Source organism: Leucoraja erinacea, chromosome 19 (genome assembly GCF_028641065.1).
Source record: "Leucoraja erinacea ecotype New England chromosome 19, Leri_hhj_1, whole genome shotgun sequence".
In the NCBI taxonomy this organism is placed as follows: domain Eukaryota; kingdom Metazoa; phylum Chordata; class Chondrichthyes; order Rajiformes; family Rajidae; genus Leucoraja; species Leucoraja erinaceus.
In genome coordinates, this window is record NC_073395.1 from 38,099,257 (window position 1) to 38,115,741 (window position 16,485).

The 16,485-nt window shown below is 41.4% G+C and overlaps 1 protein-coding gene across 1 annotated transcript in view; it reads right to left on the reverse strand.

Moving 5' to 3' along the window:
- The window catches only part of cftr (CF transmembrane conductance regulator), a 143,693-nt gene that overhangs the window by 115,148 nt on the left and 12,060 nt on the right, over nt 1–16,485 (reverse strand). The window contains exon 2 of the mRNA XM_055650852.1: nt 5,979–6,089. Coding sequence (XP_055506827.1) covers nt 5,979–6,089 — 111 coding nt within the window. The remainder of the gene's footprint in view (nt 1–5,978; nt 6,090–16,485) is intronic.

Consider the following 16,485-nt stretch of genomic DNA (forward strand, 5'->3'; position numbering starts at 1 on the left):
TAAATGGCCTGGAGCTGAGACAGCCTCTCTGCTCCACCCTCGAAGCTATTTTTAACATCTGGCACACCCCCATTCCCTCTCCTCTCTCCCGCAATGACCCCGCAATGAATAATTTGTATCTACTTTTCAAACTCATATCTCCCTTCCCTCTATCTCTTCTTGCCAATCTCCATTAATATCTCAAAATATAGTCATGAAAAGAAAGATTCAAGTTTGAAATGGGAAGATTTAAAGTACAGGAAATTAGTTGCACAACTTTGTTCCGTAAGATAAATGTCCCATCTGTTTAAGCGGGCCTGGCCTCCGCTCTAGTGTTGTGACACACCCTTATGCTTCAAGTTCTGAAAAATGGAAGTTACAAGAAATCACAGGTGTCACGAAATGATAGATTTTTCACGGATTCTGAAAGACTTAATCGCAAATCCAATGGTGGCTTTCCCGATCATGTCTTCCCTGAAACTGTGCAAGTGAGTGAGCAAAGCAACACTCAGTTATACTAATCATAGACAAAATGATTTCCTTTCTGTATTATTTTTGCAGACACATATCAATGAACCTTGGATAATACTACTTTTTTGCTGATGCAGTTAAATTGCCTGTGAAATATTACTTTCATCTATTACGTCCAAATTTACGTACATTTTGGCTGTAAACCAATATGGTATCCTTTAAGTTCGTGATGACTACAATATAAATAAAGGTTTAATTACTGTTTTAAGTCAAGGTTAAAACAGTGAGTGTCTCAATACTTTGTCACGGTATTGGTTCAGTCTTATTGCCCTCAATTAAAGCTATTCAACATTCAACAGAATACCTATATAGTATCTGTCCAACCTGGTAATGAAAGTGCACAATCTTAACTCATGTGATTGTGGAACACATTACTAAACATAGGTGTGGGAGATCTGTAATGGCTGTCTACGGCAATTAAAACATTTACACACATTTGTCATCCAGGGAAGTTACAAATGGAATGCTTGTTGATGGTCTCATGCCAATTCATCATCAATAAATGAGTCAAAAATGACAGATCCCTCAGCACCATTTACCAAGAGAATGAGAATGTGCAAGATTTGGTGAGTAAGTTTGCAGATGACACTAAGATAGGTAGCAACATAGACAGATGAAGGTTATCAAAATCTACAGCCTGACCTTGATTAGCTTGGTAGGTGAGCCAAGGAATGACAAACGTGGTGGAAGGAACTACAGATGCTGGTTCATGCAGAATATAGACACACATTGCTGGAGTAATTCAGCGGGTCAGACAGCTTCTCTGGAGAGAAGGAATGGGTGATGTTTCAGGCCGAGACCCTTCTTCAGACCTTAGTGTTGTTTATTCAGGAAATAATAGCTCAGGCTCTTGAGTCCTGGCAAAACCCTCGTGAATCTTCTCTGCACCTTTTTCAGCTTGACAACATCTTTCCTACAACATGGTGGTCAGTTACAGAGAAAGGTTGAACAAGATAGGGCTTTATTCTTTGGAGCGCAGAAGGTTAAGGGGGGACTTGATAGAGGTTTTTAAAATGATGAGAGAGATAGACAGAGTTGACGTGGAAAAGCTTTTCCCACTGAGAGTAGGGAAGATTCAAACAAGGGGACATGACATGAGAATTAAGGGACTGAAGTTTAGGGGAAACATGAGGGGGAACTTCTTTACTCAGAGAGTGGTAGCTGTGTGGAATGAGCTTCCAGTGAAGGTGGTGGAGGCAGGTTCGTTTTTATCATTTAAAAATAAATGGTTATGGTCTGAGCGCAGGTATATGGGACTAGGGGAGATTATGTGTTCGGCACGGACTAGAAGGGTCGAGATGGCCTGTTTCCATGCTGTAATTGTTATATGGTTATATGGTTATGGTGCCCAGAACTGAACACATTACTCTAACTGCTCTAAAAGATCTTCCCCTATTAATTATATTGATGTCTTCAAACAAAATCCTAAAAAAACTGGGATTACCAATATAGAGGACGGTGAACATTCTCTCATTTCAACAGTTCCAAACCTGAATGACCAAATGAAAGCCAACTCTGCTTGCTAGTTGTTATAAAAAACCCAGAGATATTTTACTACAGTAAAGATGTTTTACAAATATAACCTGCTAGAGCTATTATTGTAATAATCCTAAAGGATTTGGTTGTCACAACTGAGTTTCTTGTGGTCAGGAATTTTCATAACAAATACAATATGCCATAGAAGCATAATATGTAGTCCATGGGTATTGACAAGATTAGTGCATTAATAAAAACAAAGAAAAATGTATATTCATAAAATCATCATAATTATAATGTATTAGCCAAGTATGTTTTGCAACATACGAGGAATTTGATTTGCCATACAGTCATACCAAAAAAGCAACAAGACACACAACTACATAAAAATTTGACATAAACATCCACCACAGCAGCTCCTCCACATTCCCCACTGTGATGGAAGGCATAAAGTCTTATCTTCATTCCTCCTGCAGTCGTCGGGGCGCTCTCAGCTCCCGCATCGGAACGGTCGAAACTCCTGCGGCTTGGAGTTCCCGAAATCGGTCCCCAACCAGGGACCGGGAGCTTCACGATGTTAATGTGGGCAGCTCCCGCAGGTTGGAGCAGCAAAGGCCGACCCCCGGCAAAGGGATCGCCCGCTCCGAGATGTTAAAATCCGCTGGCTCCGCGGTTTTGGAGCGCTAGAAGTCCCAGTCAAGAGGCCACCAACTCCACGATGTTAGGCCGCAGTGCGGACGGAGATACGACACGGTAAAAGTCGCATCTCCGTCGAGGAAAGAGATAAAAAAAGTTTCACCCCACCACCCCCCACACAAATACAAAATATAAAGATAAGCTAAAACATACATTTTACAACAAACTACAAACACAAAGAATGAAAAAGACGAAGACACAGTTGGCGATGAAAGTGTAGAAATCAATTTCTCACTGAAAATTTGCCATTGATGGTGAAATCTATCCTGAATAACCCACTACACTGGATGGTGATTACACACAGAGTTTCATTCACCAGAACTAACCTACAGCATAACATCTAGCTAAAGTGATATGTGTGTGAGAGGTAGCACAGGAGCTATCAAAGAGTAAAAGAATTTTAAAAGGTCAATTCACGCACTTGGTAGGATCTATTAAACACCATGTCAACACTACTCATTTTATAAAGAATTCATATTATGCTCGCACCAGGAAGCATTGATCACCAGCTGAATGTGTCAAGATTCTGGATGTATACTGTGAATACTTTTGTCACAACCGCAGTGAAATGGTCAGGAAAGTGTATGCAACTTCAAGTATAATTTTCAATAAATTAAAATAAAATAATTACAAATATTAAAACTGCACAAGGTCAGTAATTTGCAATTACCAAGTCAATCAATTGCTACAATATTCCATGTGCCTCAAAGTTTTTAAATACTATGGAAAAAGAGACCAACTTGCTCTACAAATCAGGAATGAGGACTCACTAAAATTGTAATAACCCAAATAAAATGAGGAAGAAACTAAAGACAAAAGTGCCTCACAGTGCCAGTCCCATTGTATGATCCTGACCTTGGGTGCTAACTGGGTGGAGTTTGATCATTCTCCCTGCAAACCTGTGGGTTTCCTCCAGGAGCTCTAGGTTTCCACCTACATCCTTAAGACGTGCGGGTTTGTAGGTTAATCGTCCTCCGTAAATTGCCCCGGGTGTGTAAGGAGTGGATGAGAAAGTGGGACAATATGGATCTAGTGTGAACGGGTGATCAATGGTCACCGCAGACACGATGGGCCAAAGGGTCTGTTTCCATTCTCCATCTCTAAACTAAAAAGGGTGGGACATTGCAACCTTCGCAGGGTCCACCCTGTTTTGACGAATGCAATCAATCTGGCGTGCACAAACAGAAGATCAAACAGGAAAAGTTGTCTTACAACTTTAGGCTGTGCACGCCACACGCAAGAAGAAAAACTAAACTAAACCATTCACTTCCATTCCAACATTTTTAATTGCATTACTACAATTATTATGATATCCTTCCCTCTGCCAAAGTTCTCTTGATTTGGAAACCATTAACTTGTTTAGATTGGATCATTACACAGTACTATCTAAGAGTAGTAGGAAATCTAGACATTTATTGACTTGTTTTCAGGAAATTATCAGCGTTAATAATTAAAACTGAATCACTGAACACTTTGACCAATTGAGAGTAAATGCAAATCCGTAATAAATAGTTCACGTCTGAAGAAAAATGCTTTTGAAAAGATGACTAAATGATATGGGAGAATAATGTCTGTAGATATAATATATATGGATTTCCTGAAGGTGTGAATATTTATTTCAAAAGAGATTGTTAGCTAAGAGTGAAGTTCGTAAAACTGAGGACACATTGTTGACCAGCTCAGGAAATGAGCTGAAAGTAGATTAGAGAATAGGGCTCTATTGCACCTGTAGAGATGATGTCTCCCTGCCCGATTCCCTTTGATTGCCTTTCAAATTAGGGTATCGTAGCTGAAGAAAATCCAGCTGATGAATTTGATACTGATATCCATCTCAAATCTTATAGGATGTGGTGCACTGGAGATGATGGAGAGAAGATTCTCCAGGATGGTTCCTGGATTGATGGACTTTGGATATAGGGAGTGATTGGATAGGCTAGGCTTGATTTCCTTTAGAGCTATGAACTTGAACCACACAGAAAAGGACCCTTCAGCCCACCGCATCCACGCTGACCTTTCTGGCCATCTACATTCATTTCATTTGCCCGCTTTAGGTCTCTGTCCCTATGCCTTCCCTACTCGAGAGCCTGTTTAAATGCCTCTCCCACCACCCCACCGCATCCACACACCCCTGTCACAGTGAATTACACATCCTCTGCTAAAATAAACTCCCTGCCCTCAAATCCCCTTTAAAACATCTTCCTCTCACTTCAAACCAATGCACGCTTGCTAATGTTCTCTTACTATTGCAATAATTCCTTGGTTGTGAGTTCTTCCTGCCAAAGTGGATCACGTTTGATATTTTTTAGTTTAGTTTAGTCTGGAGATACATCTTCGGCACACCGAGTCTGCTCCGACCAGCGATCCCCGCACATTAACACTGTCCTACACACACAAGGGCCAATTTTACATTTAATCCAAGCCAAATAACCTACAAACCTATACGTCTTTGAAGTGTGAGAGAAAAACGAAGATCTCGGAGAAAACCCACACGGTCAGGGGACAACGTACAAACTCCATACAGACAGCACCCGCAGTCAGGATCGAACTCTGGCGCTGTAAGGCAGCAGCTCTACCGCTGCGCCATCATGCCACTGTAACTCTTGCAACAATGAATCATACTTGCTGTTGGGACATTGCTGGGAACTGGCAGCACCTTGCCATGCGCTGTCTGACTGCCACTTGTTGGGTGTATGTTTTTCAATGGAAGGAAAGATGCTGCCCGCAAAAATCCTGCAACCAGCTTGCAGTCCTGAGTGCCCATTAAAATAATAGCTCCATCCATCCAGTTACCCAGTCCCATCCACCACCATTTAATATGTGTAGGAAGGAGCTGCAGATGCTGGTTTACACTGAAGACAGACATACAATGCTGAAGTAACTCAGCAGGACAGGCAGCAACTCTGGGGAGAAGGAATGGGTGACATTTGAAGAAGGGTCTCGAGCCGAAACGTCACCCATTCCTTCTATCCAGAGATGCCGTCTGTCCTGCTGAGTAACTCTAGCATTTAGTGTCTATCTTCGGTGTAAACCATTTAATGTGTTATTGAATGTCATATTTAAAAACTTTTATTGACAGACTATCATATGTTCCGATAAACCCATAGTAAATCAAAAATATCGTAAGTCGAAAATGAATTTAATACACATGATCACGTGGTCAGAAGCGAGCTCCGGCTCTCTGCGGCTCTCTGCGGCTCACTGCGGCTCGCTGCCGTTCCCCAGCTTTTGCACCATCGTAAAGTAAAAATATCGCAGGTCGAAACATCGTAAATCGGGGAGCATCTGGAATATTGTACCTTTCTAACCTCTCCGAGAGTTCGTCTGCAGAGTCGGATGAAGGAATCTGATAGATGTCGGACAGTTCCAGCTTTTGTCTGTAGCCTTTTTTCAAAATGCGCCTCGGCCATCTGCACAAACATAAGTTCGGGGAGCATCTGGAATATTGTACCTTTAACGTCAACATCTCCGAGAGTTCGTAACTGCAATATTTACAGCATGAAGGAATCTGATTTCATGTCGGACAGTTCCAGCTTTATGTCTGTAGAGAACAAATTTTTTTTCTTCCAAATGCGCCTCGGTTACATCTGAGGGCAATTTGGTTGTCAACAAACCATAAGATGATCGTTACAATGAGAAATTATGACATATACTAACGCAAATTTGAACGTCAACATCTAAGAATGGGCTAAGTGTTAACTGGCGCAAAGGTAGCGGTTCGAATCCCGCATCAGTGCTTCTGCTCAGCCATCTAACACTTCACTTTTGCATTGTATTTATTCATTTTATGTACGTGGATGCCAAGAGAACAATTTGTTACCTTTTCTTCCATTGCCCATTGAGCTGATTGGTTACATCATCTCACAGGGCAATTTGGTTGTCAACCAAACCGATGGATATGGAGTCAAACATAAACACAAATTAACTAAATATCCCAGATTTACTTCCATGAAGGCCAATAAATTGAGATAGGTCTTGAACAGACAGGTGGCGCAGTGGGCTAAGTGTTCGGCTCTGGCGAGAAGGTTAAGGGGGGGACTTGAGCCGGTCTTTAAAATGATGAGAGGAGTGCATACTGTCGTTGTGTCAAGCTTTTCCCTTTGAGACACTTCACCCACCAAGTGACATGTGAATTAAGGGAAGAAGTGTGTGTGAATGTTCTGTGAGTGATGGTGGCGGTGTGGAATGAGCCGTAGGTGGTGGAGGCAGGTTAGCATTGCCACGCTTAAAAATAGTCTGCCCCAGGGCAGCTGGAGGGTCACCACCACCGCAGTGTGTGGGACTGAGGGGAAAAAATGAATCAGCACGGACTTGTAAAGATGCCTGTTTCCGTGCTGTAATTGTTAAGGCGCTATATGGTTATAAATCCCATCCATTATTATTATTATTATTATTATTAATACAAATAACACTAATGTTATTGAAATACCAGATTTATTTCACACCGGCTGTGGTGGGATTAGAAGTTATGTATTGACTTCAGGAGGTCACATAATGGAGAATACGCCCCAATCTCCATCTACGGGGACAGTGTGGAGAGAGTGTCCAGCTTTAGGTTTCTGGGCACTCACATTTCAGAGGACCTCACATGGTCTACCAACACCGCTGTGCTGGTCAAGAAGGCACAGCAACGACTGTTCTTCCTGAGAACATTAAAAAAGACTGGCCTGCCCCAACAGCTGCTGACAACCTTCTACCGCTGCACCACAGAGAGCATATTAACGTATGGCATTCTCTGTGTAGTATCTCAGCTGCACGGAGGCGGAGAGGAGAGCTCTTCAGCACGTCGTCCACAGAGCGCAGAAGATTTGGGACACAGCTACCAGCCTTGGAGGGCATCTACCACACACGGCGCCTCAGGAAGGCCATCAGCATCCATAAAGACTCCTCACACCCTTGTAATGGACTGTTCGAACTACTTCCCTCCAGCAGACGTTACAAGGCCTTCTACGCCCGCACCTCCAGACTCAGGAACAGCTTCATTCCCAGAGCTATAGCGGCTCTGAACCGGCCCTGCTGAGTGCCCCCATCCCCATGGACTGTCTCCCTCGGATGGTCACGTCACACAGACACATCTGACTTTAGTCTGTTTTGACTATTTTACTGTTTTAATGTTCTTTTTACAAACCATGTTCTCGGGGTATCTAAATCTAAATTGTATTAGTTATTTAAATTAATGACATCGGATGGAAGCTGCATACCCAATCTCATTGCACTTATGTGCATTGACAATAAAATATATTATTATTATTATTATTATTATTATTATTATTATTATTATTATTATTATTATTAAGAATCCAGAACTGAGCATTAATGCAGCAGAAGTACAACAGTTTATCTACCTTTGCCTCAGCATACACATTTTATTGGCTCCAAAAATAACAGCTTTCATATTGGTATACTTGATGTGTTTATAGTTCTGCTTCCTGAACCATGGCTCCTGTGAAGCCAAGTTCCACCATAACATACTCACTTCCCTACAAATATCTTGTACCCATTAGAAAACACGAAAATTCAAGACAATAGGAGCAAGAGTAGGCCACTGGCCCTCCATTTTGCCCCGCCACTCACTATGATCATTGTTGACCCAACTTGTGCCAGTTCTCCTGGCCTTCAATTTCCCGATCTTGCAGAAAATCAGACACAAGGAACTGCAAATACAGGTTTATTTTTAAAAAAAACTAAGTGTCAAAGTAGCTCAGCGGGTCAGACAGCATCTCTGGAGGACATGGATAGGTGACGTTTCGGGTCAGAATCCTTCTGCAGACAGAAAAAGACCCAAAATGTCACCTCTCCATGTCTTCCAGAGATGCTGCCTGAATTGCTGAGTGCTCACAATTCTGTTAACCCTTGCTGTCTCCTCCCCTTCCTACCTCTCCCTCAGCCCTCGGGCTCCTCCTCCTCTTTTTTCCTTTCTTCTCCCCGCCTCCCCCCACCCCCTATCAGTCTGAAGAAGGGTTTCGGCCCGAAACGTTGCCTATCTCCTTCGCTCCATTGATGCTGCTGCACCCGCTGAGTTTCTCCAGCATTTTTGTGTACTCCAGTTGCTTTGTGTTTGCTTTCAAAATTTATCTACATACACCTAAAGTACATTTAGTACAAGTAGTTTAGCCACCAAACCTTCTGGTGTAAAGAAATACCAGGAATGTACCCATCTCTGCAAAAGGAAATTTCATTGCACCTCTGCTTTAAACGGCCAGCCTCTTATCTTGCTGCTATTTGAGCAAGAAAGATGAAATTCAAATGGAAGTGGATCATATACACTCTAATACTTTTAAATTGTATTTTTCACGGAAGTGAAGCAAAGTGAACATTTTGAGATTGCACTTACTCCAGTGGACTTGAATTTATATGTAACATAAAAAGGAGAGAAAGTATCTTACTGTGCAGACAAGTGCAGATCTTACTCTCCAGAGTGATCTGCATTTAACATTGTAAAGAAATCAAGGTTGGTCCTGCTGTTTAAATACCATGGGCTGGATTTTGTGGCTAGCAATGAAGGGACATTGCCAGCCTTTTATTGCAAATACCCACAGAGTTTTAATGAGGATTTGCAATGGAACACACTGTTAAAAAAACCTTTTCAGCTATGCAAACTCCACAACAGATTGGTGACCTCTGCACAGAGTCCAATCAACAATGCTTCTCCTGAACCAATTTGGTGAAAGAAAGGCCACTGGGTCGTGAAGTCTGAATCGTAAATGCCAGTTATCACACTTAATGCATTGTCCAAACCCGCATAGAAGGACAAGAGTAGAGGGGAATGAGATTAGAGAGATCAAATACACAGCAAATGTTTACAAATGCAAAATGTTTTAACATGTTTTAAATCCCCAACATACTGCAGGAATGGGAATTCATACTTGTAAAAGTTGTTAATCTTCAATACAAGAGAGGTTGTTTGGTAATAATTAAGCCTTATCACACAGTTAAAAATGTAATTACTCTGGCCTGGCCAAGTTGAACATTTTCAGGAACGTGTATCTATCATGTGTAGGAAGGAACTGCAGATGCTGGTTTACACCGAAGATAGACGCTGAAGTTACTCCAGCATTTTGTGTGTGTCTTAAGTGTATCTATCACTCATGTCAATTACAGTGCAGCATCTCATATTTTTCAGTCTTCATATTCTTGAAGTAATATTGTCACTGCAAAACTAAGAGAGGAGCATGGCAACTCAGACCACATCTTCCTTGGTTCAATCTCCAGGTATTCATGTGCTATAATCTGATAAAGATAATCTCAGCATTATTTGCAACACAAAATCTGGTTTGAGATTGAAACAGGTCTCTCAACCCAACTTGTCCATGCTAAAAGATGCCCCTTCCAAACTGGCCCCATTGGCCTGCATTTGGTCCACATGCCTCAAAACTTTTCCTATCCATGTACCTGTCCAGTTGTCTTTTAAATGTTGTTATTATACCGGTCTTAACCTATCTTGGCCTGGATAGAGTGGACGTGGAAATAATGTTTCCACCGGTGGGAGAGTCGAGGATGGGAGGGCACAGCCTCAAAATAAAAGGACAAACCTTTGGAAGGAGATGCGGAGGATTTCTTTAGTCAGATGGTGGTGGGTCTGTGGGAATTTATTTAGTCAGATGGTTGTGGAGTCTTTGGGTATTTTTAAAGCAGAAATTGACAGGTTTTTGATGAGTAAGTGTGTGAAAGGTTACAGGGAGAAGGCAGGAGAATGGGGTTGAGAGGGGAAGATAGATCAGCCATGATTGAATGGCAGAGTACCCTCATACGATCATATGGTCATGAGTGATAGGAGCAGAATTAGGCCATGCGGACCATCAAGTCTTCTCCGCCATTCAATCATGGCTGATCTATCTCTCCCTCCTAACCCCATTCTCCTGCCTTCTCCCATAACCCCTGACACCCGTACCAATCATGAATCGAGGGGCTGAATGGCCTAATTCTGCTCCTGTAACTTATAAATGTATAAACCTCCTATGGCAGCTCTAACCGTATAATCGCCAACCTCTGTGAAAAAAGTTGCCCCTCAAGTTCTTATGTGGACATTCCCCTCTCACCTAATGCCAATGTCTTCTGTCTGGATTCCCCCATGTTGGGTAAACAGACTGTGTCTTTACCCTTTTTATTCCCATCATGATTGTATACACCTCCATTAGATCACCCTTTAACCTCCTGTGCTCCAAGGAATAAAGTCCTAGCCTATCCCTCTAAACCTTTCATATCTATGTATCTGTTCAAATGCCTTTTAAACATTGTTATTGCACTTGCCCCAATTATTTGGCCTGGCAACTCACTCCACATAGGAATCATCCTCTGTGTGGAAAAGTAGCCTCTCAAGTTCATATTAAATAGAGTCATAGAGTCATACAGTGTGGAAACAGGTCCTTTGGCCCAAATTGCCCACTCCGATCAACATGTCCCATCTACTCCTGCGTTTGGCCCATATCCTTCCAAACCTGTCCTATCCATGTACCTGTCTAATTGGTTCTTAAATGTTGCGATAGTCCCTGCCACAATAACCTCCTCTGGCTGCTCGTTCCATACACCCACCGCCTTTCCATTCTCTTCTTAAATGTATGCCCTCTAGTACTCGACTCACCAACCCTGGGGAAATGAATATTCCCCTCATGATTTAAACACCTCTATAAGATCACCCTTCCATCTCACCCAAGTCTTAGCCTGCCCAACCGCCCCCTATAACTCATGTCTTCGAGTCTTTGCAACATCCGCATAAATCTTTTCTGTACACAGTTCAGTTTAATGGCATTTTTCCTTAGGCAGAGTGACCAAAACTGAACACAATAATCCAAGTGCAGCCTCGCCAATTCCAAGCCCTGAATTATGCCAAAAGCCTTCTTCACCACCGTGCCTAGCTGTGACCCCACATTCTGGGAACTATATACTTGTGCTTCTAAGTCCCACTGTTCAATAACACTCTCCATGGCCCTACTGTTTACTGTGAATGCCTTACCCAGGTTTGACTTTCCAAAATGCAATCCTCGCATCACACTCTTCCGCCCACTCACCCAGATCCTGCTAATTCTTGACAACCTTCTTCACCGTCTCCAATGCCACCCATTTTAGTATTGCCTGCAAAACGTATTAACCATGCCATGTACATTCTCATACAAATCATTTATTTATGTCTGATAAAAAGTTTACCAATATTGAGAATTTGAAGGGTAAGAGGATAAGTTAAAATTTTAGATATATGATTTTTCACCAAACCTCATGGAATGAAAAATTAAATTTGTCTCTCTCTCTCTCTACAGATGCTGCCTAGTCTTCTGTGCATCTTCAACATTTTCTGAATTTATTTAAGAAAGTAATAGGTTAAGTTCCATTGTTAGAATAATGTGATGTACAGCATCTTGTTTCTTTAGATAATATTCTAGTTAGGAGTCTGGTTTTGGGTTATTCACAAGAACCAAACTATAAAGCCTTCAGTTAAAGATCCAACACAAATGACAAGAAAAGTATGCATTTCAAACACTGATGGATGGAACTATTTACATTGTGAATGAATAAAATCCTTGAAATCAATTGAATGTTTAAAGAAAGACCTGCAGATGCTGGAAATATCGAAAGTAGACAAAAATGTTAGAGAAACTCAGCGGGTGAGGCAGCATCTATGGAGCGAAGGAATAGGCGATGTTTTGGGTTGAGACCCTTCTTCAGATTCTGAAGAAGAGTCTCGACCTGAAACGTCACCCATTCCTTCATTGCATAGATGCTGCCTCACCCGCTGAGTTTCTCCAGCATTGTTGTCTACCTGAGATCAATTAAATATACATTTTAATTAAAATATAGAAGGTTATAGTTAATGTTTCTTTAATGGATTATGTCAATTCGATAGATCAGGGTTAACTAGTTGTAAGAGAAGCACACAGATGCTGGAGTAGGTTATATGATTCCTCAAACATGTTCGGATAACCGTTAAGATCCAGGTTGACCCTGTACCTCAAATTCCCTTTGTTCCTGAATAAATGACTTTATTCCCGGGCTCCTTATGTATACAAAAATCTGTCAGCATCAGCCCTGCATATTCTCAACAACTGAATATTCACAGCCCTCTGAGAAAGAAATGCAAAGGTTTACAAACTTGATCATCCGAAGAGGGTCCTGACCTGAAACGTCACCCATTCCTTCTCTCCAGAGATGCTGTCTGTCCCACTGAGTTACTCCAGCATTTTGTGTCTACCTTCATCTCACTGCAAAATAGCTGACCTCTTATCCTGAGAGTTTGCCCATAGATCAAAATTCTTCAGCATGAACAAATAATCTTTTATTGATTATCACGTCAACCCCTCTCAGGGTCTTATATGCCTTGATTTCCTTTTTCAGATCTACAGTTTTTATTGGCAATCGTTGCTCAATCGCTCTTTATAGGACATCCTTCCATGTCCCTTTTCCAAATAATCAGTCTAGCTATGGGGACCTGTACTGTGGTGGAGTGGCCCTTCACAATTTCAGCAATTCCTTACATTTATACTCGCACTCTCTTTGCAATAAAGATCAGCTTACCACCATTTGTCTTTCTAGTTGCTGTTTGTATCTGTAGTCAAGTCAAGTCAAGTCAAGTTTATTTGTCACATACACATACGAGATGTGCAGTGAAATGAAAGTGGCAATGCTCGCGGACTTTTGTGCAAAAGACAAAGAACAAAACAACCAAACAAATTATAAACACAATCATAACACACGTATTCTTTTACATAATAAATAATGGAAGGAAAAACGTTCAGTAGAGTTAGTCCCTGGTGAGATAGGCGTTTACAGTCCGAATTGCCTCTGGGAAGAAACTCCTTCTCAACCTCTCCGTTCTCACTGCATGGCAACGGAGGCGTTTGCCTGACCGTAGCAGCTGGAACAGTCCGTTGCAGGGGTGGAAGGGGTCTCCCATGATTTTGTTTGCTCTGGAGTTGCACCTCCTGTTGTATAGTTCCTGCAGGGGGGCGAGTGAAGTTCCCATAGTGCGTTCGGCCGAACGCACTACTCTCTGCAGAGCCTTCTTGTCCTTGGCAGAGCAATGTATGTTTACCTTCTGTGTTTCATGAACCAGCACATGAGGTTGTTCAACATTTTCTAATTTCTCAAATGTTAGAAAGTAAGAAGTTATTTTTCTGTGGCCTCCATCACGATGAATAATGTAACGTTTCCTCACATTGCAGCATCGATTATTTAAGTCGCAAATGAGAAAAAACAGTTAGATATCAGTTGTGAAAAACAAACTGCGAGAGCAACTCAAAAGGTTGAGCAGGATCAGTTTTGGGTTGAAACCTGCTGGATTTCCCTAACAGCATGTTTTTGCTCCAGATTGCAGCACCTGCAGTCTCATGTTTCACTAGATATCCGATGTATTGTAGGTCAGTTGACCGATTTGTGGCTTTTCCACTACGTGCCAATTTGTTACCTTTTTTTAAAAGAAACTCAGAACATTTCTTTTAGTTTCATGTTTTGTTTGGATATCCAAGGGCATAAGCTGCAGACGAGGTACTGAATAATATTAACATGGTCAATTCAGTCTTCAGATCAGCAAGATCTAAAACTGCAAAATCTTTTTTTTTCTGTAATTTGTCCTTTTTGTAATATCTCCAAGAAGTAACATAACTGGGAGAGTGCAGTGATGTTGGGAATCTTGCAGCTAAAGGCATCGCCAAAAAACACCCACTGAATTTCTTCTGTTCTACATGTTCATACATTTGGTATGGTTAAGACATTGTTATTAAGCAAACGTTTGCTGGACTTTATATGTGGTTGTTGCCTGAACTACATGCAGAGCAGTAGCTGAGGTGACCTTCTGCATCTGAGAAGTGTCCAAAGAGGTCCAGGTCTCAGAACAGCCTGTAAAATTTGCAAAGAGGTATATATAGAAACATAGAATATAGGTGCAGGACTAGGCCATTCAGCCCTTCGAGCCAGCACCGCCATACAATATGAACAAATCTGATCATCCTGCTTTCTCCCCATATCCCTTGATTCCATAAGAGCCCCAGGAGCTCTATATAACTCTCTCTTGAATACAGGTGAAGGGCTTTACCTCTTATCTCTGATATAAATATTAACAACAAAATACATTTAATTAAAATAGCTGAAAATTAAAATACATTAACAACACAAATAACTGATACAAAAACATTAAACTAAAATAAGAAAAGAAAACTTTACTCAGCTTTTTCATCCTAGCTTCAGGCTTGGAATTGGCATTTGAAATAAATAGGGATTCTGAAATTGTGCCAAATCTGTCTGTGTGAGATTAGAAACATCGAAACATAGCAAATAGGTGCAGGAGTAGGCCATTCGACCCTTCTAGCTAGCACGGCCATTCAATATGATCATGGCTGACCATCCAAAATCAGTACCCCGTTCCTGCTTTCTCCCCATATCCCTTAATTCCTTTAGCTCTAAGAGCTATATCGAACTCTCGCTTGAAAACATCCAGTGAATTGGCTTCCATTGCCTTCTGTGGCGGAGAATTCCACAGATTCACAACTCTGGATGAAAAAGTTTTCCTTATCTTAGTGACCAGATTCGCCAACGTTTCATTGGGACTCCAGTGGAGCTTATCGACTGAGCAGATGCACTGTCATTCTATGCATCCCCAAATTACACTGCCTAGGACTTGCAGAACTTATGTGGCAGCAGGATTCCCCTCACAACCACTAACAATGGGTCGTGTCACTTAGCACAATGTATCAAACATTGATTCTAAAAATTGTCAGTTTTCACAGGTATTTTATAAACCGAAGATGTGCATTAATCATAAATAATATGCACACATAAAATATGTTATTCATGCTTACTAAAATATATTTTATTTGAAGTCACGGCCAATTCTATTGCTAAATTTTAACGAGCATAATAGGATCAAACAATCTGCTATCAATGACTTCTGCAATGGTAGAAAGGCCGGTGATAGCTTATCTATCCTATGTATTTGAACTCCTTATCACTTCTAAGATCTTTTATGATAATAAGGCATAGATGTAAATAAACAGAAGAATCACTCTATATATACAATGCATACAGAAAATATTCAGACCCCTTCACTTTTTCCACATTTTGTTACGTTACATCCTTGCTTTAAAATGGGTGAAATTATTTTTTTTTTTATCATCAATCTACACACAATCCCCCAGAATGATTGAATGAATGAAAACAGGTGCTTAGAAATTTTTGCAAAGTAATTAATAATAAATAACTGAAATATCAAATTTACATATATTCAGACCCTATGCTATGACACTCAAAATTGAGCTTAGGTTCATCCTGTTGCCATAGATTATCCTTGAAATGTTTCTACAGCTTGCTTGGAGTCCACCAGTGGTAAATTAAATTGATTGGCCATGATTTGGAAAGGCACGCGCCTGTCTATATAAGGTCCCACAGTTGGCAGTGCATGTCAGAGCAAAAACCAAGCCTTGAAGACGAAGGAATTGTCCGCAGACCTCCGAGACAGGATTGTGTGGAGAAACAGATCTGGGAAAGGGTATAAAACAATTTCTGCAGCATTGCAGGTCCCAAAAACCACAGTGGCCTCCGCCATTCTTAAATGGAAGAACTTTGGAACCACCAGGGCTCTTCATAGAGCTGGCCACCCGGCCAAACTGAGCAATCGGGGGAGAAGGGCCTTGGTCTGGGAGGTGACCAAGAATCCGATGGTCACTCAGACAGGAGTTCCAGAGTTCCTCTGTGGAGATGGGAGAACCTTCCAAATGTACAACTATATCTGCAGCACTCCACCAATCAGGCCTTTACGGTAGTGTGGCCAAACGGAAGCCACTCCTCAGTAAAAGGCACGTGACAGCCTGCTTGGAATTTGCC